Source organism: Heterodontus francisci, chromosome 4, assembly GCF_036365525.1.
Source record: "Heterodontus francisci isolate sHetFra1 chromosome 4, sHetFra1.hap1, whole genome shotgun sequence".
NCBI lineage: Eukaryota > Metazoa > Chordata > Chondrichthyes > Heterodontiformes > Heterodontidae > Heterodontus > Heterodontus francisci.
In genome coordinates, this window is record NC_090374.1 from 37857656 (window position 1) to 37882186 (window position 24531).

Sequence of the window (24531 nt, forward strand, 5' to 3'; positions counted from 1 at the left end):
CCTCACACATCCCACATTGAAATTCATCTGCCATAGATCTGCCTATTCTCTTAGTCTATGTCCCTTTGTAACTTTCTTCTCCTAATTTAGTGTCATCTACAAACTTGGATGTATAGCTCTCTGTTCCTTTACCCAGGTCATTGATTTATATAATGAAAAAATGTAGCCCCAGTACACATTCCTGGGGAAACACCATTCATCATACTCTGCCAATCATCACTACTTCCTGTCTCCTGACTCTCAACCAATTGCTAACCCATGTCACAAGGTTACCTACCTCTTACTTGTTCTCTTTTAAACCAACTTTTAACCAGTTCTGTGTTATATCCTGAGTTCCCATTCCTTTTTAATTTTATTAAGTCTTATATGTGTTTTTCATTTTAGAATCTTTCTGAAAGTCCAAATAAATAGCACCGTAGGAGGTCTACTATGCACTTGAATGTTGATATTCAAGGAATAGGTTTAGCAGGATATTCCCCTTCTAAGTACACGCTGGCCATTCTTTATTAAATTATTGCTATATAAGTATTCATCCAACCTACTCCTCAGAGAGGTTTTGTTCTTTTAACCCACTAATGCTGATAGTTTCCCAGGTCAGATTCCCCACTCCAACCTTTTTAAATATAGCTGTTGCATTTGCTTGCTTCTATTCCTGTAGTACCTTGCCAGTACTCATTAACTCTTACATGCCTATAGCCAGTTTCCCCACAAATTCTGTTATGTGGTCCTGAGGATTTTTTAACCTCAGTCATTACATTTAACAGCACAGCAGGAAACTATTTGACCTATTGTGACAGTTCTGGTTCTTTAAAAGAGCTATCGTTTCAATCCCATTCTCCAGCTTTTTCCCTATAGCTTTTTAAAGTTTTTCCTTTTCAAATATTTATTGAATTCCCTTTTTAAAAGCTACTTTGGATTCTGCTTCTGCCATTATTTCTAGTAGAGCTTTCCATGTCCTAACAACCATCTGGGTAAAACAAACTTGCTTAATCTCTCCCTTCATTCTTTTGGTGATGATCTTAACTATATTTCCTCTATTCACCAACTACAACTCACTGACCACTGGAAATAGTTGTAACTAACTTATCAAAACCTCCCATAATTATGTGCATTTCTGCAAGGTCACCTCCTAACCTTCATTTCCATTGAAAAGAGCCCACTTTCTCTAGTATCCACATAACTAAAGCCTATCATCACTCGGATCATGTTAGGAATGTCTTCTGCACTCTCCTCATGGCATTGACATAATTCCTAAATTAGGGTGCCCAGAACTGGATAAAATATTGTTCCCCATGGCAGGCTGATGGAGAAAGTGAAGGCGCTTGGGGTCCAAGGTGTACTAGCTAGATGGATAAAGAACTGGCTGGGCAACAGGAGACAGAGAGTAGCAGTAGAGGGGAGTTTCTCAAAATGGAGACGTGTGACCAGTGGTGTTCCACAGGGATCCGTGCTGGGACCACTGTTGTTTGTGATATACATTAATGATTTGGAGGAAAGTATAGGTGGACTGATTAGCAAGTTTGCAGACGACACTAAGATTGGTGGAGTAGCAAATAGTGAAGGGGACTGTCAGAGAATACAGCAGAATATAGATAGATTGGAGAGTTGGGCAGAGAAATGGCAGATGGAGTTCAATCAGGGCAAATGCGAGGTGATGCATTTTGGAAGATCCAATTCAAGAGTGAACTATACAGTAAATGGAAAAGTCCTGGGGAAAATTGATGTCCAGAGAGATTTGGGTGTTCAGGTCCACTGTTCCCTGAAGGTGGCAACGCAGGTAAATAGAGTGGTCAAGAAGGCATACGGCATGCTTTCCTTCATCGGACGGGGCATTGAGTACAAGAGTTGGCAGGTCATGTTACAGTTGTATAGGACTTTGGTTCGGCCACATTTGGAATACTGCGTACAGTTCTGGTCGCCACATTATCAAAAGGATGTGGATGCTTTGGAGAGGGTGCAGAGGAGGTTCACCAGGATGTTGCCTGGTATGGAGGGCGCTAGCTATGAAGAGAGGTTGAGTAGATTAGGATTATTTTCATTAGAAAGACGGAGGTTGAGGGGGGACCTGATTGAGGTGTACAAAATCATGAGAGGTATAGACAGGGTGGACAGCAAGAGGCTTTTTCCCAGAGTGGGGGTTTCAATTACGAGAGGACACGAGTTCAAAGTGAAAGGGGAAATGTTTAGGGGGGATATGCGTGGAAAGTTCTTTACGCAGAGGGTGGTGGGCACCTGGAACGCGTTGCCAGCGGAGGTGGTAGACGCGGGCACGATGGAGTCTTTTAAGATGTATCTAGACAGATACATGAATGGGCAGGAAGAAAAGAGATACAGGACCTTAGAAAATAGGCGACATGTTTAGAGAGAGGATCTGGATCGGCGCAGGCTTGGAGGGCCGAAGGGCCTGTTCCTGTGCTGTAATTATCTTTGTTCTTTGTTCTTTTGTTCTTTGCTGCAATGATTTATAATGGTTTAGCATTTACCTCTGTTTTTGTACTCTTCTCCTATTTCTAAAAATTAGGATCCCATAAGCAATTTTATGATTTTTGCAACTTGTCCTCCCACTTTCAAAGATTTATGTATCTGAATTCTTAACTCTCTCTCTCAGTCCTCTACTCCTTTTAACATTTTAGTGTATATATCTTATTTTTCATCCCAAAATATATCAGCTTACATTTCTCTTTGTTAGATTTCATCTGATAACTGCCTGCCCAAACTGTTAACTTGTTTTATAGTCACTTACTGCACATCTAGTCCATGCCAGTTCTGCACAGAGCTATGCAGTCAATCACAATGCCCAGCTCAATGCCTCTCGCCCTGCAAGTCTATTTCTCTCAGGTGGCCATCAACTTCCTCTTGAAGTCATTGATTGTCTCTGCTTCCACCATCCTTATGGGCAGCGAGTTCCAGGTCATTACCACCTGCTGTGTAAAAAAGTGCTTCCTCATATTCCCACTGCATCTTTTGACCAAAACTTTCAATCTGTGTCTCCTAGTCCTTGTACCATTTATTAATGGGAACAGCTTTTCCTTGTCTAACTTATCTAAGCCTGTCATAATCTTGTACACCTTGATCAAATCTCCCCTCAATCTCCTTTGTTCTAAGGAAAACAATCTCAGCTTTTCCAACCTAACCTTGTAACTAAAATCGCCCCATCCCTGGAACCATTCTGGTAAATCTCCTCTGCACCCTCTCAAGGACCCTCACATCCTTCCTGAAGTGTGATTACCAGAACTGAACACAATACTTTAGTTGGGGCCTAAACAGAGCTTTATGAAGGTTCAGCATAACCTCCCTGCTTTTGTACTCAATGCCTCTATTTATGAAGCCCAAGATCCCATATGCTTTACTAACCATTCTCTCATTATGACCTGCCACCTTCAAAGATCTTGCACATGTTGAAGTCATTTACAGTTGCCACTTCTCTGCAGTTAATCATGCTGCCTTCAGATTTTAATATTCTGTGATCTATACCATAGTCCAGATCATATATATATTTATTTGTGAAATATATATTAACAAGAGCAACGGTTCCAACAGGGAATATTCAAGGTCTATATTCTCAGTCTATATTTTCTGTATTCGTCTTGTTTATCTTTTGTATTAATAGCCCTAGATTTGTCATATGCCTCTTTTACTAATTCTCATTTTAGTTGTAATATTCTACTCATCCAAGGAACTCCAGCTTTTTCCATACCACCTTAACTAAATGGTAAGTGTAGCATGCATAGGAGGGCCAGGTGATTGGACCAATTGCCAACTCAAAGCTCTTCACCAATGGGGTTTTCCTCTGATAGAGGTTGACTGCTATGATTAATCAACAACTCCAGTATTATTGCATCATGTGACTGTGGTAGACGGTGAAATAGATGGACCTTTGTCTTTATCTGTCTAGTAAACCCAGAAGTAAAAACCACTGAATCCCTTCACTTTTAATTTAAAATTTTAGATAGCAAAATAAAAGATTGGGACGTACATGTGGGATTAAGGTAGAAGCTAAAGTATCATGAACAAACTTTAAAAACAAAATTTATTTTTAAAATATGAGGAATTTCTTATCATGGTGGAGAAATTTGACATTCAACAAATATAAAATTACTCTTTCCAGGCCAGTTAGGCTGATTAGCAGTAATCATGAACTTAGTCTCGCTGTAAAAATCCTTGGTAAACCTTGTTAAATGAGGTGTAACTGGGTTTTTAACAGTGTACGAAGAGCCTGAGAATGGAAGTTTTCATCAGTTCATTGACTACAATCTGAAGCAGCATAGAATCACTGGCAGCAACTTCAGGATTTCTGCATTTAACTGCACATGTGTGAACTCCAGAAGTTCTGTTAGTTTCAGAATAGTAATGAAGGCAACGTTGACAGTTTCACTATCATTTCTGCCACAAAATCCGGGTTGATAATTAGCTGATAAGTATCCACATGCACCTCACACAAATTTAAACTATACTCTAATACTCCTGCTCCAAGAAATTTTCCCTTTTAAAATTAAGTTTTGATTGGTAGCATTTCAAAATGTCATCTCATCCTCTTCGACTTCAGAAATTGGCCAATTTGGTGAACTAAATAAGGTCATTTGGGGACAGATGGACTATGACAGTGTAATGGGAGAGTTTATGAACCTGACAGCCATGTTGTAAATATTTGGTAAATTAGACTTGAAGTGTAATAAATGTGCTTTGCCCAGGCTGAGCAAACAAAAGAAGAACAAAAGCAGGAGTGGAAGACTGAGAAGATGATGAGGAAGGCCTCAAAGGAGGTGTGCAGGCTACGAGAGCAGAGCCAGAAGGTGCCACTGCAGGTCCAGTCATTCAGGTCAGACTTTTTTTGTTCTTCTATTTTAGATATAAAAAAGGATTATAGTTAGAAGAAGAATACTGTGTTTACAAACAAATCCACAATCTACCAAGCTCATAGCGCTCTGGAATTCAGCCTGTATACATCACAGGGCAGGTTTCAATACGCTACTGGCAACACTGAAACAACCGCTGTTAGATCCATCATTAAAGTTTCCGACCTTGATTCTTCCTGATCTCAGAGGAAGGTCCACTCAAGCTAGCGATGCAAAGGCTGCTTGCATTTACTCGCCAGTGGCATTGCACCTCTTGTGTTGTGAAGAGATAAAGAGGGTAGAGGTTCCTCTTCCCTGTGCCTGGGGAAATCAGATTAATGGGCAAAAAAGTCAGCGCAGGTCTCCAATTTGCCTGCCCTGCCCTGGTGTTTCCTGGGATTGCCACAAACAGCATAAATGGTCTTATGTAGGCATGTGCTCAGCGCTGTTATGTTAATAAGGCGGGAGGGGACATTTTAGAGCAATAGGAGCCTTGTGGCTGCTGCTTTACAGCCAGAGGAGCAGGTCTGCACTAGTAAATCCCCACCCCACCCCTACCTCCAGCCATACAAAAAACCCAGAGAAGAAAAACACAGGCACCTGTCAGGCACCCAGCAAGTGCCCACAGAGCAAAATCTACCTTCCACCTTCTGAAGTAACTTGTGCAACTGAAAGTACCAGCATCATCTCACATATATTATACTGCTACTCCCACAGTCAGAGAAGTAGAAAACAAGATCAGGATAAGTTTTAATTTTTCCCACAAAGGATTACTATCATCAAACCACCACTATAATGGTGGAACTTGACGGATTTGAAAGCCCACTTAAAGGGCTTGATTTTCAAATGCCAATTGGGACAAGGTCGGGGTGCGGGCTCGCTTTGAAAATAGCGCTCCCGGATCGTGTGTCAGTCATACGATGCCTCCGGAATGCGCTGCTGTTTGCAAAGTGAGGGCAGGGTGGGGAGGAATCAGCAACCCACTCGCCTTCAATTAATGGCCTGTTAACCTCCTTGAAGAGCCTGTTAATAGGCTGGGGAGGGCCAGGAGGAGATTTTCAAAGTGGGGACTGGGATACATCTGGTGCACGTAAGTGCTCAGCTGTCGGGAGCAATACAGGGAGCCCTTATATAATGTGGCTGATGAATAAAAGTAATGAAAAAATAGGGTGATTCAAACTGAGGAGGTCAAGTATCTTTCGATTGGCCACTTGTTTACACTATGATGCTGCTGGCCCTCTGATCACCTGCCTGCTCCATTCTGCCAGATACCGGCAAGCCCTGTGATAGCTGCCATCTGCCTTTGAGAATTTGGAACCAGTTCCCGCCTCCATGCAATGGCCAGTGGCACTGATTGGGTGCTGAGCTTACCTCCAGCCCAATTAGTGGCTTTCCATTTCAAAATAGCTTCATATCAGCGACACAGACGCAACATGGGGTTGGAAATGATCCAGGCACCGGCTTCCTGATCCTAGATTGAAAATCAAGCCCAAAATGTCTGTATTGATCATGTGCTGATCTGCTAGGAGCTTACTACTCTTGTTACTGCTGCCATCCAACAGTATAAAGGAAAAACAAAGAAAAGAATAACTTGCAGTTACATAGCACCTTTCACAACTTCAGAATGGCCAAAAGTGATTTATAGCCAATGGAGTACTTTTGAAATGTTGTCACTGTTGAACTGTAGGACTCATGGCAGTAAAATTGCACAAAGCAAGGTCCCACGAACAGCAAAGTGATAAATGTTTTAGTTGTTGGTTGAGAAATAAATGTTGGCCGGGCCACCAGGGAGAATTGCTTTGCTCTTCAAAATAGTGGTATAGTCCACCTGAGAGGGCAGACAGAACCTCATTTTAATGTCTTGTCAAAAGATGGCACCTTCGACAATGCAGCAGCCCCTCAGTACTGTATTGCAGTGCCAGCCTAGATTATACGAACAAGCCTGTACAGTGAGATTTGAACCCACAACCTTGAACTTCACATTTCTGATGGTAGCTGAGTCCCCGCAGTGGGCACTGGAGACAGTGAAACATATTCTCTTCTTTTTATTGACCCTGCAACAAGATGAACAATCACTGGTGTTGCTTTAGAAAATTAAAAGGGGTAAAGCAATTCTCATAAATGTCTGCTTCAAAACTGATCTTCAGCACTTCTAAATAAAAGCCCCTTCAATTTCTCCGATGGCCTATTGCATAATTGCAATTGTCCGTCGAACAGTAAATTCTACAGACTGGACATTTCCAGGTCCAATTCTCATCTGGTGTTGAGTTAGTCACACCTGAGTCCAATCCTGACCTTGCCCAATTTCTGCTCTGATTCATGGATTTTGTGAACTCTCTGGAGGATTTGCATAGGTCATGGGCCAGATTTTATTCCAGTGACGGGGGTCCCTTCTATGGCCTGGAATGCTGGGGGAGACCCTGCCTCTGTCAGACATTCAGCGTTATTTAACGGCGGGCAGGCAATTAACTGCGTGCATTCAGCGACACCGTCCATTTAAGGGACAAACTGCTGCCTCCAAAGTTGCTAGCCAACCGGGAGCGGTGACCACTGCTGGTACTGCAGGAGGTCCTGCAGAGTAGAAGAGTGATGAAGACCGCGAGACAAGTGAATGGGGTCAGGGTTGCAGGGGTCATTCAGGCAGGCCCCAGCAATAGGGTGGGTAGGTGGTGAGGTGGGAGGGTGGCCATTGCTGCCCGGGGGGCCATCTGAGGGCTCTGGAGTGCCCCCAAATGAGGGACCCTCCTGACCCCACTCGTCTTCCTATAGCGGCGGGCCCCTCTGCCTTCCATTAAATTGAAGCAGAGGCAGGAAGAGGGCATTAAATGGCCATTAAATTTTATGGACCCACCCGCTACCATTCCTGTCCCTATGGGGCCCCCTATGACAGCTCATCTCACAAGTTTGGGCTGGGAAACTGCAATTCCACCAGTGGTTTTGTAAAATCCTTGCCTGTGATTGGAGAAGAGTTTGTCATTTGCTCATAAAATAAAGATTTGCATTTATATAGCAGCGTTTGCAACCTCAGGATGTCCCAAAGTGCGTCTCAGCCAGTGAAGTAGTCTGAAGTATAGTCACTGTTGTAATGTCAGAGACATGGCAGCCAATTTATGCACAGCAAGGTCCCAAAAACTGCAATATGATAATGACCAAATAATCTGTGAGGTTAGTTAAGGGATAAATATTAGCCAGGACACTGGAGAGAATTCCCTTGCCTTTCTTCAAAATAATGCCATAGGATCGTTTATGTCACCTTGAGAGGGTAGTTGGGGCTCAGTTTAATGTCTCAACGAAAAGACGGCACTTCCAACAGAGCAGTACTCCCTCAATTGTGTACAGGGAGCGTCAGCCTAGATTATTTGCTCAAGTCTATGCAGTGTGACTTGAACCCATGATCTTCTGACTCAAAGATGAGTGTTACCACTGAGTTGCAGCAGGACAGGCAGAACAAGAGAGAAAGGAATAATGCATCACACAAATTAACAATTGCTTTATTCGCCAATTGCAGGGAGAAGATGGCGTTTTTCACCAGAGCAAAGATCAGCATCCCGTCACTACCTGCTGATGATGTATAATTAGTTTATCATGTAGCTTACAAAGTACTTTTCAGCATTTTAGCAGATTTTAATAGTTAACTGGCTAAAATCTTTTCGAGCATTCTGGTGATATAGATATAACGTATTTGTAAAATAATTGTAATTGAATACCTCTGTATGTAAAAAAAAAAGTTTTTGTCAAAGAAAAACTAAAGTAGTGTAACTCTGAAGCAGCCATGCTAATTTTGTACAGTTTTTGTATGTATTTTTTGGTTTGCTTTTATTTTGTAAAGATGGGATACAGGAATGGTGGCAGTTCAGAAAAATGTATTCTGTTGAACAGCACTGCATTTTAGAAGCAAATGTTGCACCCCACTCCCCCATTCCCTCCCGTCACACCTCTCCTGTTCAACAGAAGATATTTTGTTTGTTGTCGATGTTTGAATAAGATCAGACTGTGATTGTGGCTGTGAATATTTTTGTACAAGGCGTGTTGAAGCTGTAGGGAATTTTTTATGTGTGTTCTTGTCGATCCTGTGACAATGCTTTTCGAGACCAGTGCTTGCATAGTATCCACCTTCCATCTGTGCTTCAGTGGCCCTTTTTTCCTTCCGTGCTTCAATTCTCACCTCTGCACAGGATGGAGTGGCCTTGTGGCAGTGAGTGTAAAATTCCTTCTTACGTGAACTGTACAGTATTGCCCATTAATCAGTCTCACTTCTTTTGTTTTTTCTGGAGCTGGAGGTAACATTACACCTCTGACCTTGTGAATGTGTGTGCCGCTGCTACTGCTTCACAAATGCAAAATTAATCATTTCACCCTTTGAGTACTACTTTTAGTTTGGAGTTTTTAAGCTAGTTTTTTTTTTCGATTGGAGAATATCTCCAGGGCTGGTTTATTCATAAACTTCCAGTAATGAACATAATTAAGGGAATTGTTGATTTTAATTAGTATTGATTAGGGTAGAAACTCTAATCTGTCTGTTTAAAATGTGTGATTTTTTTTTTAAAGAGTTTCCCTTTTTTAGAGCAGTTCCCACAAACTCCCCGAAACAAGGGCATCCCACCTTTAAAAAAAGAGATCCCTTCGTGACAGAATAGGTCCATGGAACTAGACCACACAGACCAGGAAAACCCCAGGTTCTATTCTCAACCTGTGCTAAATGAGTTGCTCTCTCTCAGGCCAGCAGTTGCAGGAGCTATAATTATCTTCAATTCACTTGAGGTAGGGAGGCAGGGCAAACATAAATCAGGAATCCCAATTCCGATTGCTATCCTATGGCTCCCTACTGACTGGAAAGTGTATATGTGTATATTGAATGAGACTAGATTTAGCTCCGATGCCCATCTCCCCATCAGCATCATCTGCCAACACTCAATGCCCAGGCTGATACATGAAGAATGACCAGTTGGGCAATGTTCCAGAGCTTCTTAGTCAGGTGGCTAATGTCTGTGGAACCATATCATGGTATAAGTCAGTGGCCTCAGGAAGGAGCAAAGGAAATGTATCGGTGAAAAGAAAGGAATTAATAACTAGAGTTAGATTTTTATTCCTGTATTGATGCAAGATGTTACTGCGGGTTGGAATAGACCAGTTTTAAAAGCACATGGAACCTAAAACATTTGTTGTTATTCAGCAGCTAGGAAGCAAAGCAAAGGACCCATGTCATCACAGTCCATGTGTAAGTGGTAATGGCTGTGGAAAAGGAAATCTTTGGGCTTGATTGTTACTGCTTTTTGCCTGATCCCTATGAAATTGTGATATATTCCAATTTCTCTTTAAAATTTGTCCCCTCCCATCCCATTTTTCTTAAATGCATTTTTGAATAAATGCAAGTAAAATATTAACCAAATGTTGTAATTATAGGCAAAATAATCATATGTAGAATAAAAAATGTACAAGGATGCAGGTGAACAGCAGCTTCCATGAACAACCCTAACTTGTTAAAAAGATTTGCTGTTGGGATGCGGATAATGCGGCCATATTTCTGGCCCATCCATAAGCTATTATTTGTACAACCAAGTGTCTTGCTAGGCCATTAAAAGCCAATCATTTAGAATGTAGGCCAGACCAGGTTAAGAGTGGCAGGTTCCCTTTCCCAGCAGGACAGTAGTTGTTTACAATAATCTGACAGGCTTCATGGTAATTTTTCTGGTGCTAGCCCACAAATTACCAGACTTACTGAATCCAGTTTCAAAACTTGTCATAGTGGAATTTAAACTTATAACCTCAAGATTGGTAGTCCAGTACTATAACCACTACATCACTGCAACGCAAAAAACTAAGTATAGATTTAGTACTACATCCTCTGATCAACCATTTATTTTAGGAATTATATAAATAATATTTTTAACTATGCACCAAAATAAGGCTTGAAAAAAACCTATCAAAAAGTGAACTGTTGAAGTATCATCTTACCTGGGGACCCAAGGGAGAATTGCTATGGTCATTATGTACAGTGAAATTGTAAGCATATTCTTTTTGAATATATTTACAATGTTGTTACACGCAGTCACCAGAGCATCTCTTCTCCCATTGGGGAGGGGGAGGGGTGGGGAGACAAAAGATGAGTACTGAAAAACAAGCAGATTCAGACATGCAAAGCCTTCAGAGTTATAACATTTGATACAAGAACAAAATGTATTCCAAAATCTGAATATAGATTGTATTTGGAAGGGGGCGATGGAAGGTTCTGCAAAATACCTTGTTAGGTACCATGTTCTTTTTGTAAAATTGTTCACAAGTCAATCATGAAATGTTACAGCACAGAAACATCGGCCAATCTAGTCGATGATGGTATTTTATTCCACATGAGCCACCTAACCTAATATCACTCTCCTCTCATACCATACTTTTTGATCTTTCTGTACGTCAGCAATGGTTTGCGGCAGTCCTAACTACTCTCTGTGAATTTTTTCAGTGTCTGATCTGATTTATAAGTTAATTCAGGGAGGAAACAAAGACTTGGACACAATCAAATGAAAAAGTAGTGATTTCTGCTCTTGAATATGGTATTTCTGAAGAAAAAGAACTGGACATTTAACTTCTGTTGGCAAGTACCAGCTGGACAGAACTGGAGACATGAATTGAAATGTTGTGGTGAGGGCTACTTGTGTCTCTCATAGTGTGCACTCATGTTTCAGTTTACCACATATTTCTGTGAAGATAATAAAATACTTTTCCTTTGGATGTGCACCATCTTCCTTCACGTCGTATTACCCTCCTCTCCCAAGTTGACAATACTTTTACCACATCATCCTTGCTTTCTTCTATCTTCACTTGTACTTGACTACTAGAAGGTGTGCCACTAACATCTTACAAGGTCAACATTAAGCTGGAAATTCTGTGACTATTTAATGTAGAACTAAATGAAATAATGAAGGATACTGTTTCAGTTTGCACGTGTCTGTCTGATATGTAAAAAAAAAATGAAGTATTTACAGTGATATTCTTAGATTTGTGCCTTTTAAGCCTTCTGTTTATTTATTACAGTCTTATTTATGTTTTGTTCTGTGTAGTTCAGTTCTGGACATTTTTTTATTCTTATTAAGACTGCAGTTGGCACATTCTGATCTTTAGAGTTATTTTCGTAAGAACAGCTAAATATATTCACAGAATATTGGAAAAGAGGAAAGCAATTCAATGGGTTTGCATTCACTATCTTGTCACCTTTAGAATATGCTTTGCATTTTCAAAAGCAGTATAGGGTGAGATCTCTGCACAAATAAATAAAATTTCAGGCTGGAAATAGGAGTTTTCAAGCCACTCCTCTGTCAGCCCTTTGACTCCTTATGCATTGCAGAGCCTAATGCTTCATTCATTAGAGGCCTTATCATTAGCCTTGAATAGTTAACATTGAAGAATAGCCAGGTTTTCTGCATTTGAAATTATGGTTTGACCTATGAAGTAGGCTGTTTCCATTATTAAACATGAGGCAGCTCTTACCATGGTAGTTGTTCAATAAGGAAATCAATTGTATTAAATTTGTACTTGACATTTATATCTATTTTTTGCTATGACACAATTTTATAAAAAAAGTTTTTAATCTTTCTATACATCTATAGAAGTGTTGATAATTTATTTCCTGCATCCTACTCACTAATGTAATATATAAATGTAGCTGCATCATGGTAAACCATCATACTAATCAAAGCAGTGCTAATGACTACAACTCACTTCATTGAGTGTTCTGCTGTGATTTTATTTCTGTATAAAAATGAAAGAAAAACTATCAAAAATATTTTATCTTTCATATTGAATGCCATTAAAATGAATATAAGAATGTGAATTATGCAGTCACAAGTATTTAATCAAACAACATAGTCTTATCAAAAATGGTGCCTAAAATGTTTCTTGGGGTCTTAATTCCAACCACATTTTGTTCGTGAGAGGACACATCTGTTTTCAAATGCTCAGAACTGAACTAATTAGCTGAAAATGTTATGCTCAGATTATGGCTTTCATTCTAATTTTAGATCTCCTGTAGTGGACAAATAAACTATCACGTTAAGTATTGTGGTCTGTGCACTTTTCCACATGTTTCAGTGATTGATTAAAGAAAAAGCAATTTTTGAAAGAAAAATTGTTGGTCTTTTTTGATTAAAAATTCCTTTTATCACCAGGCTTTTCATTTTTCAAAAATTTTTTACTTCAATTATGTTTTAAAAAATGAAACTATCTCCAATATGATTTTAAAACATGAAACAATAATAGAAGGAAGGCGCCTGTCAAACTTGTATTGAAGTACTGTGGATTGGGTGGCATAATAGGTTCATATGGATTCAAACCCAGCCCAGGCTGACTGATGAAAGTCTTCAAGTGAAGAAGAGAATTGAAACTCTAGATAATTTGTATTTCTGCAATGTTCACTATTAATAGGATGATATGAAAATCTCCTCTGTCTTGTGAACTATTTTGTTTCCTAAAGGAAGGGATGTTAGCATTGAAACACTTTCTCATTTGAGTACTCAGTGCCAACATCAAGCACTTTTGGGTCAGGTATGGCACAGTCAACTGAAAAATAAAGGTCCCTCTACTGTTAGCTCCATTCTCAGAAGAGTACCTCTACTGATATGTCACAGTTTTATCCTTATCGTTTCCTGTAAGAATGGCAGCCATTGGCAAATTAGGGATAGTTTTGTGCTCGTGTTTAGCAATTGGTTCAAGAGTGCTCAAACTCATTGCACACAGCATTCTGTAAGCAGGAAGAGGAGATTATTCAACTATGATTTGTGGGTTGGGTGGGGGAGGGGGGGCAGTGGCTGGGATGCAAAATAGGCAGCAGATCAGCTGTCCTGTTTACACATTGCCCAATCTTCCTTGTTGACCATAATAGAAAAGAACATCGGTCAGGTTGTATGATGGGCAGTTAATCCACGACTATCCATTTGATGCCCCCATCAAAGTGTAATTTCACCAACTATCACACTGGACACAATATTCCAAATATGAACATAATATAGCCTTCTATAGCTTAAGTATAATACCTTTTGCATTGTACTTGATGGGCCTAGCAACATAATTTAAAACTCTATTTGTTTATCCTTACATTGCTTGTCCACTCTTAATGAGTTGCCCCAGATCCTGCTCTTGATCTGTATCCGTTAACACTACAATCCATGATGTAACCATGCCTGAAACTTCCCAATCCTGAAATTCATGACACTTTATCCACATTATCCACATCCGCATGTGTGTATCCATAGGCGTCAACCGAATTAGAGTTTAAGTTTAATAAATTTCAACTTTTCTTCTTTAAACCTAAGAAAGTCTGTTTGTGCTGGTTTCTTTGCCTTATAATTGGAAAGTTGTGAACAAGGATTCACCAAGGGGAAGCTCAAAACACGGTGTGTTTAAAATTAAACCCTGTTACTGTAAGACCAGGTGAAGGCTGAGAAGGACCCCTAGACACCTTTCTCACCTGATCGTAACAAAATCAATCAGGTGAATGAGGCAGAATATGTCCTAAAGCCATGCTGGAAATCCCTAATAACTTACAAACCATAAAATGCTTTCCAAAAACGTTTCTGCAACCAAAATTATTACAATTTTAGATGCACACCTATTTTGTAATACCAGCACTATTGCATCATCATCATCAGAACTGAAATCAACACAGAATCACAGAATTGTTACAGCACGGAAGGAGGCCATTTAGCCCATCTTGTCTGCACCAGCTCTCCGAATGAGCAATTCACCTAATGTCATTCTCCTGCCTTTTCCCCGTAACCCTGCACATTCTTCCTTTTCAGATAACAGTCTAATTCCCTTTTGAATGCTTGATTGAACCTGGCTCCACCACACTCTCAGGCAGTGCATTCCAGATCCCAACCACTCGCTGCATGAAGAAGTTTTTCCTCATGTCACTTTTGCTTCTTTTGCCAATCACTTTAAATCTGTGCCCTCTCATTCGCGATCCTTTCATGAGTGGGAATAGTTTTTCCCTACCCATTCAATCCAGACCCCTCATGATTTCGAATACCTCTATCAAATCTCCTCTCAGCCTTCTTTTCTCCAAGGAAGACAGTCCAAACTTCTCCAATCTGTCTTCATACATGAAGTTCCACATCACTGGAACCATTCTCATGAATCTTTTCTGTACTCTCTCCAATACCTTCACATCTTTTCTAAAGTGCAGTGCCCAGAACTGGAAGCAATATTCCAGCTGAGGCCAAACTAATGTCTTATACAAGTTTAACATAACTTCCTTGCTCTTGTACAGTACGCCCCTATTAATAAAGCCTGGGATACTGTATGCTTTATCAACTACTCTCTCAACCTGTCCTGCCACCTTCAATGACTTATGCACATATACACCCAGGTCCCTTTGCTCTTGCACCCCCCTTAGAGTTGTACCCTTTATGTTATATTGTCTCTCCATGTTCTTCCGACTAAAATGAATGACTTCACATTTCTCTGTATTGAACTTCATCTGCTACTTGTCTGCCCATTCCATCAATTTGTCTATGTCCTTTTGAAGTTCTACACTATCCTCCTCACAGTTCATAATTGTTCCAAGTTTCATATCATCTGCAAATTTTGAAATTGTGCCTTCTACATCAAGATCTAGGTCACTGATAGATACTGAGAAGAGCAAGGGTCCCAACACTGACTCCTGGGAAACTTCACAACAAACCTTCCTCCAGCCCAAAGAACACCCATTAGCCACTATTTCCTGTCACTCAGCCAATTTCATATCCATGTTGTTACTGTCCCTTTTATTCGATGAGCAATAATTTTGCTCACAAGTCTGTTGTGTGGTACTGTATCAAATGCCTTTTAACAAAGAAAGAGGTTAACTTTATTGTACTTAAATCGAACTAATGAAAATAATAAACTACAAGCCAAATTTAACACACACACACACTGGGGGTTTACACATACACAAATGGACTGTAGAGTTGGGAAAGGTAGATTGGTTGAGTTAGAGTCATAGAAAAAAGGAGTATACAGTCTGTGCGGTTTGGTGATTCGGCTGGCTTCTAGCTGAATTTAGTGGTCCTGAGGCTTTCAGTTTGAAGAGGTAGATGACTGGTTCAGTAGGTCTCTTGGAGACATCGATGTGGATGATTTCCTCCAATGCTGTTTCTGATTGTTGCCGGAGTATGCGTAGATGGTCAGTCAACAAGCAGGATTTGTAGCTTGTAAGATGGAATGGAGAGAGAGAAAGAGAGGGACCCCCACTTGGTTCTGTACGTGTCAGAGTCCAGCTGCTTCTCCTAGCTGCTGCAGAGAAACACAAGCTTAAAACCACAGATGGGGAAGGGCTTGTCACATGACAGTCATTCAGTGATGCAAGCACAGTAGTTAGCAGTATTTCTTCTTGCTAAAAGAACAAGCAGTTCTCTTAAACGTCCTGGGTCTTGGTTCTTGCTCGGATGAGCAGACATTTCAACTCCCTCCTCATAGGCCTTGCAATGTACGATACAGTGCGACAAATTAGGTGGCCATCATAAGCTGCTGGCAAAGTCATCTTTTATCTGTTCTTTTTAAACTTTCTTTAAAAAATATAAATTCAGATCTCCATTCAGTGGAATAACGAAAGTTATCATTCAACAAAGCAAGTTGATGTGACATCTCCCCAACACGTGAAATGAAATGTGATGACAGGAGCATTTCATTATGAGGTTGCAAATTAAAAGAAACTGTACATATACACTCATCAGTCTCACTGTCATCGCCATGCTCTGGTTCCGTTTATTTTTATCCAGGATTGAGCACGAGTACAATTGGGGAACTCCAACTGATCTGACTGGGCTCAATTGTGCTCCAGCGTATTTTTAAAAAATTAATTCAGGGGATGTGGGTGTCGCTGGCCAGGCCAGCATTTATTGCCCATCCCTAATTGCCCTTGAGAAGGTGGTGGTGAGCTGCCTTCTTGAAACTCTGCAGTCCATGTTGGGTAGGTAGGTACACCCACAGTGCTGTTAGGAAGGGGGTTCCAGGATTTTGATTAGGGGACCATGGATGACAGGTGAAATTGTGAGACTAGCTAAGAGGAAAAAGGAAGCATACATAAGGTCTCGGTGGCTGAAGAAAGACGAAGCTTTGAAAGAATATCGGGAATGTAGGACCAATCTGAAACGAGGAATTAAGAGGGCTAAAAGGGGTCATGAAATATCTTTAGCAAACAGGGTGAAGGAAAATCCCAAAGCCTTTTATTCATATATAAGGAGCAAGAGGGTAACCAGAGAAAGGATTGGCCCACTCAAGGACAAAGGAGGAAAGTTATGCGTGGAGTCAGAGAAAATGGGTGAGATTCTAAACGAGTACTTTGCATCGGTATTCACCGAGGAGAGGGACATGAAGGATGTTGAGGTTAGGAACAGATGTTTGATTACTCTAGGTCAAGTCGGCATAAGGAGGGAGGAAGTGTTGGGTATTCTAAAAGGCATTAAGGTGGACATGTCCCCAGGTCCGGATGGGATCTATCCCAGGTTACTGTGGGAAGCGAGAGAGGAAATAGCTGGGGCTTTAACAGATATCTTTGCAGCATCCTTAAACACGGGTGAGGTCCCGGAGGACTGGAGAATTGCTAATGTTGTCCCCTTGTTTAAGAAGGGTAGCAGGGATAATCCAGGTAATTATAGACCTATGAGCCTGACGTCAGTGGTAGGGAAGCTGCTGGAGAAGTTACTGAGGGATAGGATCTATTCCCATTTGGAAGAAAATGGGCTTATCAGTGATAGGCAACATGGTTTTGTGCAGGGAAGGTCATGTCTTACCAACTTAATAGAATTCTTTGAGGAAGTGACAAAGTTGATTGATGAGGGAAGGGCTGTAGATGTCATATACATGGACTTCAGTAAGGCGTTTGATAAGGTTCCCCATGGTAGGCTGATGGAGAAAGTGAAGGCGCATGGGGTCCAAGGTGTACTAGCTAGATGGATAAAGAACTGGCTGGGCAACAGAAGACAGAGAGTAGCAGTGGAAGGGAGTTTCTCAAAATGGAGACGTGTGACCAGTGGTGTTCCACAGGGATCCGTGCTGGGACCACTGTTGTTTGTGATATACATAAATGATTTGGAGGCAAGTATAGGTGGTCTGATTAGCAAGTTTGCAGACGACACTAAGATTGGTGGAGTAGCAGATAGTGAAGGGGACTGTCAGAGAATACAGCAGAATATAGACAGACTGGAGAGTTGGGCAGAGAAATGGCAGATGGAGTTAAACCAGGGCAAATGCGAGGTGATGCATTTTGGAAGATCCAATTCAAGAGTGAACTATACAGTAAATGGAAAAGTCCTGGGGAAAATTGATGTACAGAGACATTTGGGTGTTCAGGTCCATTGTTCCCTGAAGGTGGCAACGCAGGTCAATAGAGTGGTCAAGAAGGCATACAGCATGCTTTCCTTCATCGGACGGGGTATTGAGTACAAGAGTTGGCAGGTCATGTTACAGTTGTATAGGACTTTGGTTCGTCCACATTTGGAATACTGCGTGCAGTTCTGGTCGCCACATTACCAAAAGGATGTGGATGCTTTGGAGAGGGTGCAGAGGAGGTTCACCAGGATGTTGCCTGGTATGGAGGGCGCTAGCTATGAAGAGAGGTTGAGTAGATTCGGATTATTTTCATTAGAAAGACGGAGGTTGAGGGGGACCTGATTGAGGTGTACAAAATCATGAGAGGTATAGACAGGTTGGATAGCAAGAAGCTTTTTCCCAGAGTGGGGGGTTCAATTACTAGGGGTCACGAGTTCAAAGTGAAAGGGGAAAAGTTTAGGGGGGATATGCGTGGAAAGTTCTTTACGCAGAGGGTGGTGGGTGCCTGGAACGCGTTGCCAGCGGAGGTGGTAGACGCGGGCACGATAGCGTCTTTTAAGATGTATCTAGACAGATACATGAATGGGCAGGAAGTAAAGAGATACAGACCCTTAGAAAATAGGCGTCATGTTCAGATAGAGGATCTGGATCGGCGCAGGCTTGGAGGGCCGAAGGGCCTGTTCCTGTGCTGTAATTTTCTTTGTTCTTTGAGTCACGAATGGTGCTGAACATCGTGCAACCATCAGCGAACATCTCCACTTATGACCTGATGATTGAAGGAAGGTGATTGATGAAGCAGCTGAAGATGTTTGGGCCTCGGACACTACCCTGAGGAACTCCTGCAGTGATGTCCTGGAGCTCAGATGATTGACCTCCAACAACCACAACCATCTTCCTTTGTGCTAGGTATGCCTCCAACCAGCGGAGGTTTTCCCCCCGATTCCCATTGACTTCAGTTTTGCTAGGGCTCCTTGATGTCATACTCAGTCAAATGCTGCCTTGATGTCAAGGGTAGTCACTCTCACCTCACCTAATTACTTTTATAAGTAACCCCCTACACTTTCTATACTCCTCTAATGCCTCCGCTGTTTTCAGCACTCCGAATCTTCTATAAGCTTCCTTTTATTTCCTGATACAATACTCTATATCCCTTGACATCCAGGGTTCCCTGGACTTGTTGGTCTTACCCTTCACCTTAACGGGTACATGTTGGCTCTGAACTCTCACTATTTCCTCTTTGAATGAATCCCACTGGCCTGGTGTAGACTTTCCTACAAGCAGCTGCTCCCAGTCCACTTTGGCCAGATCCTGTTTTATCAAATTGAAATCAGCCTTCTCCCAATTCAGTGCCTTTATTTCTGGTCTGTCTTTGTCCTTTTCCATAACTATCTTAAAACTTACAGAGTTATGGCCATTATCCCTGAAATGCTCCCCCACTGACACTTCTACCACTTGTCAAGCTTCATTCCCTCAGATTAGGTCCAGTACTGCCCCTTCTCTTGTACGACTTTCCACATACTGGCTCAAAAAGCTCTCCTGTATGCATTTTAAGAATTCCACTCCCTTTAAGCCTTTTGCACTAAGACTATCCCAGTTGATATTAGGTAAGTTGAAATCCTCTACTATTATTACCCTATTATTTTTACACGTCTCTGAGATTTGCCTACATATCTGCTCTTTTATTGCTCCCTGACTGTTTGGAGGCCTGTAGTACCCTCCCAGCCAAGTGATTGCCCCCCTTTTGTTTTTAAGTTCTACCCATATGGCCTCATTTGAGGAACATTGTAAGATATCATCCCTCCTTACTGCAGTAATTGACTCCTTGATCACCAGTGCAATGCCACCTCCTCTTTTATCCCTTCCCCTGTCACGCCTGAAGATTCTATACCCTGGAATATTGAGTTGCCAGTCCTGCCCCTCCCTCAACCATGTCTCTGTGATAGCAATAATATCATCATCCCATGTGCTAATCAATGCCCTTAATTCATCTGCCTTATTAGCAAGACTCCTTGCATTGAAATAAATGCAATCCATCCTTGCATTTTTTACTTGTGCCTTAACAGATCTATATTTTCTCTTCCTTCCAGAATGACTCAGTTTCTCTTCTGTATTTGACTGTGCATCATCTCCTACTGTACCTCCATTCTGTATCCCATTCCCCTGCCAAATTAGTTTAAACTCCCCCCAACAGCACTAGCAAACGTCTCCCCCCAACAGCCACGCATTCATCTGCTCTATCCTCCTATTCCTATACTCACTAGCACGTGGTACTGGGAGTAATCCAGAGATTACAACCTTTGAGGTCCTGCTTTTTAATCTGCTACCTAGCTCCCTAAATTCTTGTTGCAGGACCTCATCTATCTTCCTACCTATGTCATTGGTACCAATGTGTACCACGACCTCTGACTGCTCACCCTCCCCCTTCAGAATGTACTGCAGCCGCTCCATGATGTCCTTGACCCTAGCACCAGGGAGGCAACATACCATCCTGGAGTCACGTTTGCGGCCACAGAAACGCCTATCTGTACCCCTTACGATAGAATCCCCTATCACTATAGCTCTTCTACCCCTTTTCCTGCCCTGTTGTGCAGCAGAGCGATCTCTGGTGCCACAAACATGGCTGTTGCTGCTTTCCCCTGGGAGGCCATTTCCACCCCACCTCCCCCACCCCCCCCCCCCCCACCCCACTCCCCCAACAGTATCCAAAGCAGTTTATCTGTTTGAGAGGGGGTTGGCCACAGGGGACTCCTGCACTACCTGCCTGCGCCTACTACTCCGCCTGGTGGTCACCCATTCCTTTTCTGCCTGTGCAGCCATTACCTGCGGTGTGACCACCTCGCTAAACGTGCTATCCACGACATTCTCAGCATCCTAGATGCTCAACAGTGAATCCACCCACAGCGCCAGCTCTGTAATGCGGGTATCCAGTAGCTGCAGATGGATACACTTCCTGCACACATAGTCGGCAGGGACACTGGAAGCATCCCTGATTTCCCACATAGCGCAGGAGGAGCATTTCACGAGGCTGAGCTCTCCTGCATGACTTACCTTTAGATTAATTAGTTACTCTTTTAATTAAAAAATACTAATTACACTAGGGGCCTTGTTCAACTCCAAACACTATCCACTACAATCTAAGTCCTTAATAAAGTACACTAAATTTAAAAAAAAACACTTTAGTAGTATTCACCTTATCACTTGAGGTTTTTTTTAAAAAAAAACTTTCCCCTTATTTTTTAAGCTATTTAAATCCACTAACCGTTGTTACTTACCCAACCAATCACCTTGCAGATTTCCCGTGATGTCACTGTAAGTCTTTTTTTCCTCTTTCGTGTTTCAGCGCGTGCCGGCAGAGAGAGAGAGAGAGTCAGCCGCCAGTCCTGTCTTCAGGTAAGTAAGGGCCTCGATCCACACGCTCACTTTTTCAGCTCCTGCTCCGGATCAGCTTCCACCCAGGTCCGCCACCCACCGCTCCTGGCTTTGGTAGCAAGTTCCTTCCAGTCATCAATGTCAATGCTGCCATGCTTCAAAGAGAGCTTCAAAGTGTCTGTCAAGCATTTTCTTTGTCCTCCCCTGAAACGTTGGCCATTTGAGAGTTGGGAAAACAGGACCTCGTGGGGGAGACGGCTTATGGTCATCCAGACACAGTGTCCAGTCCATCAAAGTTGGTTTTGCCGGAGTTTTGCCTGAAAGCTTGTGGAGCTGGCTTCAAGAAGGACACCAGCTCTTGTTCAACGGTCCTCGCATTGAATCCAGAGGATGCGGTGGAGGCATTGCTGATGGAATTCTCGAGCGCTCTTTTGTGTCGCTGATACACAGTCCAGGTCTCACTGCAGTACAGCAGTGAGGTGACAACAACTGCTCTGTACACTAGGACTTTTGTTGACTTGCGGAGGTCTTTGTTGTCAAACACTTGTTGCTGTAGTTTGTAGAAGACTAGGCTGGCGCAGCTGGTCCAGTGTTGGATCTCCTTGGCATGGGAAGTGCTCAACATATTCCAAGGTCTCTCCTTCAACATATATGGGAGGTGCAATACTTGGCTGACCAGGTGTGGGTTGATAGATGAGTTTTGTTTTGGCAATATTAAAGGACAAGCCAAGTCTCCTGTATGCAGAATTGAAGAGATCAAGAGCGGCTTGCAAACCTGGTGCAGAATGGGCAATGACATTACATACGAACATACGAATATATGAGCATACGAATTAGGAACTGGAGTAGGCCACTCGGCCCTTTCAGCCTGCTCCGCCATTCAATAAGTTCATGGCTGAACTGATTACTCCACATTTCCACCTACCACTGATAACCTTTCACTCCCTTTCTTATCAAGAATCTATCTACCTCTGCCTTAATAATATTCAAAACTCTGCTTCCACCACCTTTTGAGGAAGAGAATTCCAAAGACTCACGAAAAAATTTCTCCTCATTTCTGTCATAAATGAGCAACCCCTTAATTTTGAACAGTGACCCCTCGTTCTAGATTCTCCCACAACGGGAAACATCCTTTCCACATCCACCTGTCAAGAGCCCTCAGGATCTTATATGTTTCAATCAAGTCACCTCTTACTCTTCTAAACTCCAGCGGATACAAGCCTAGCCTGTCCATTCCTGGTATTAGTCTAGTAAACCTTCTCTGTACTGCCTCCGTGCATTTACATCCTTCCTCAAATACGGAGACCAATACTGTACATAGTACTCCAGATGTCGTCTCACCAATGCCCTGTATAGAACAAAGAACAAAGAATAGTACAGCACAGAAACAGGCCATTTGGCCCTCCAAGGCTGCGCCGATCTTGATGCCTGCCAAAACTAACACCTTCTGCACTTCTGGGGCCCATATCCCTCTATTCCCTTCCTATTCATATATTTGTCAAGATGTCTCTTAAACGTCGCTATCGTATCTGCTTCCACCACCTCCCCTGGCAGCAAGTTCCAGGCACTCACCACCCTCTGTGTAAAAAACTTGCCTCGCACATCCCCTCTAAACTTTGCCCCTCTCACCTTAAACCTATGTCCCCTAGTAACTGACTCTTCCACCCTGGGAAAAAGCTTCTGACTATCCACTCTGTCCGTGCCACTCATAACTTTGTAAACCTCTATCATGTCGCCCCTCCATCTCTGTCGTTCCAGTGAAAACAATCCAAGTTTTTCCAACCTCTCCTCATAGCTAATGCCCTCCAGACCAGCCAACATCCTGGTAAACCTCCTCTGTACCCTCTCCAAAGCCTCCACGTCCTTCTGGTAGTGTGGCGACCAGAATTGCACGCAATATTCTAAGTGTGGCCTAACTAAGGTTCTGTACAGCTGCAACATGACTTGCCAATTTTTATACTCTATGCCCCAACCGATGAAGGCAAGCATGCCGTATGCCTTCTTGACTACCTTATCCACCTGCGTTGCCCCTTTCAGTGACCTGTGGATCTGTACGCCCAGATCTCTCTGCCTGTCAATACTCCTCAGGGTTTTGCCATTCACTGTATACCTCCCACCCGCATTAGACCTTCCAAAATGCATTACCTCACATTTGTCCTGATTAAACTCCATCTGCCATTTCTCCGCCCAAGTCTCCAACCGATCTATATCCTGCTGTATCCTCTGACAATCCTCATCATTATCCGTAACTCCGTCAACCTTTGTGTCGTCCGCAAACTTACTAATCAGACCAGCTACATTTTCCTCCAAATCATTTATATATACTACAAACAGCAAAGGTCCCAGCACTGATCCCTGCGGAACATCACTAGTCACATCCCTCCATTCAGAAAAACACCCATCCACTAATACCCTCTGTCTTCTATGACCGAGCCAGTTCTGTATCCATCTTGCCAGGTCACCTCTGATCCCGTGTGACTTCACCTTTTGTACCAGTCTGCCATGCGGGACCTTGTCAAAGGCTTTACTGAAGTCCATATAGATAACATCCACTGCCCTTCCTTCATCAATCATCTTCGTCACTTCCTCAAAAAAATCAATCAAATTAGTAAGACACGACCTCCCCTTCACAAAACCATGCTGTCTCTCGCTAGTAAGTTCGTTTGTTTCCAAATGGGAGTAAATCCTGTCCCGAATAATCCTCTCTAATAGTTTCCCGACCACTGACGTAAGGCTCACCGGCCTATAATTTCCTGGATTATCCTTGCCACCCTTCTTATACAAAGGCACAACATTGGCTATTCTCCAGTCCTCTGGGACCTCACCTGTAGCCAATGAGGATGCAAAGATTTCTGTCAAGGCCCCAGCAATTTCTTCCCTTGCCTCCCTCAGTATTCTAGGGTAGATCCCATTAGGCCCTGGGGACTTATCTACCTTAATGCTTTGCAGGACACCTAACACCTCCTGCTTTTTGATAATGAGATGACTGAGACTATCTGCACTCCCTTCCCTCGGCTCATCATCCACC

At 42.4% G+C, this 24531-nt stretch overlaps 1 protein-coding gene across 3 annotated transcripts in view; it reads left to right on the forward strand.

The window, feature by feature from the left end:
* LOC137368963 (protein WWC2-like) overlaps positions 1-12954 on the forward strand; it is a 271726-nt gene extending 258772 nt beyond the window's left edge. For all 3 annotated transcript variants that reach the window (XM_068029350.1, XM_068029351.1, XM_068029352.1), the window contains 2 exons: positions 4692-4819; positions 8344-12954. In XM_068029350.1, the coding sequence (XP_067885451.1) occupies positions 4692-4819; positions 8344-8410 (195 nt within the window). In that variant the 3' untranslated portion in view covers positions 8411-12954. The remainder of the gene's footprint in view (positions 1-4691; positions 4820-8343) is intronic.
* Positions 12955-24531: the final 11577 nt, after the last annotated feature.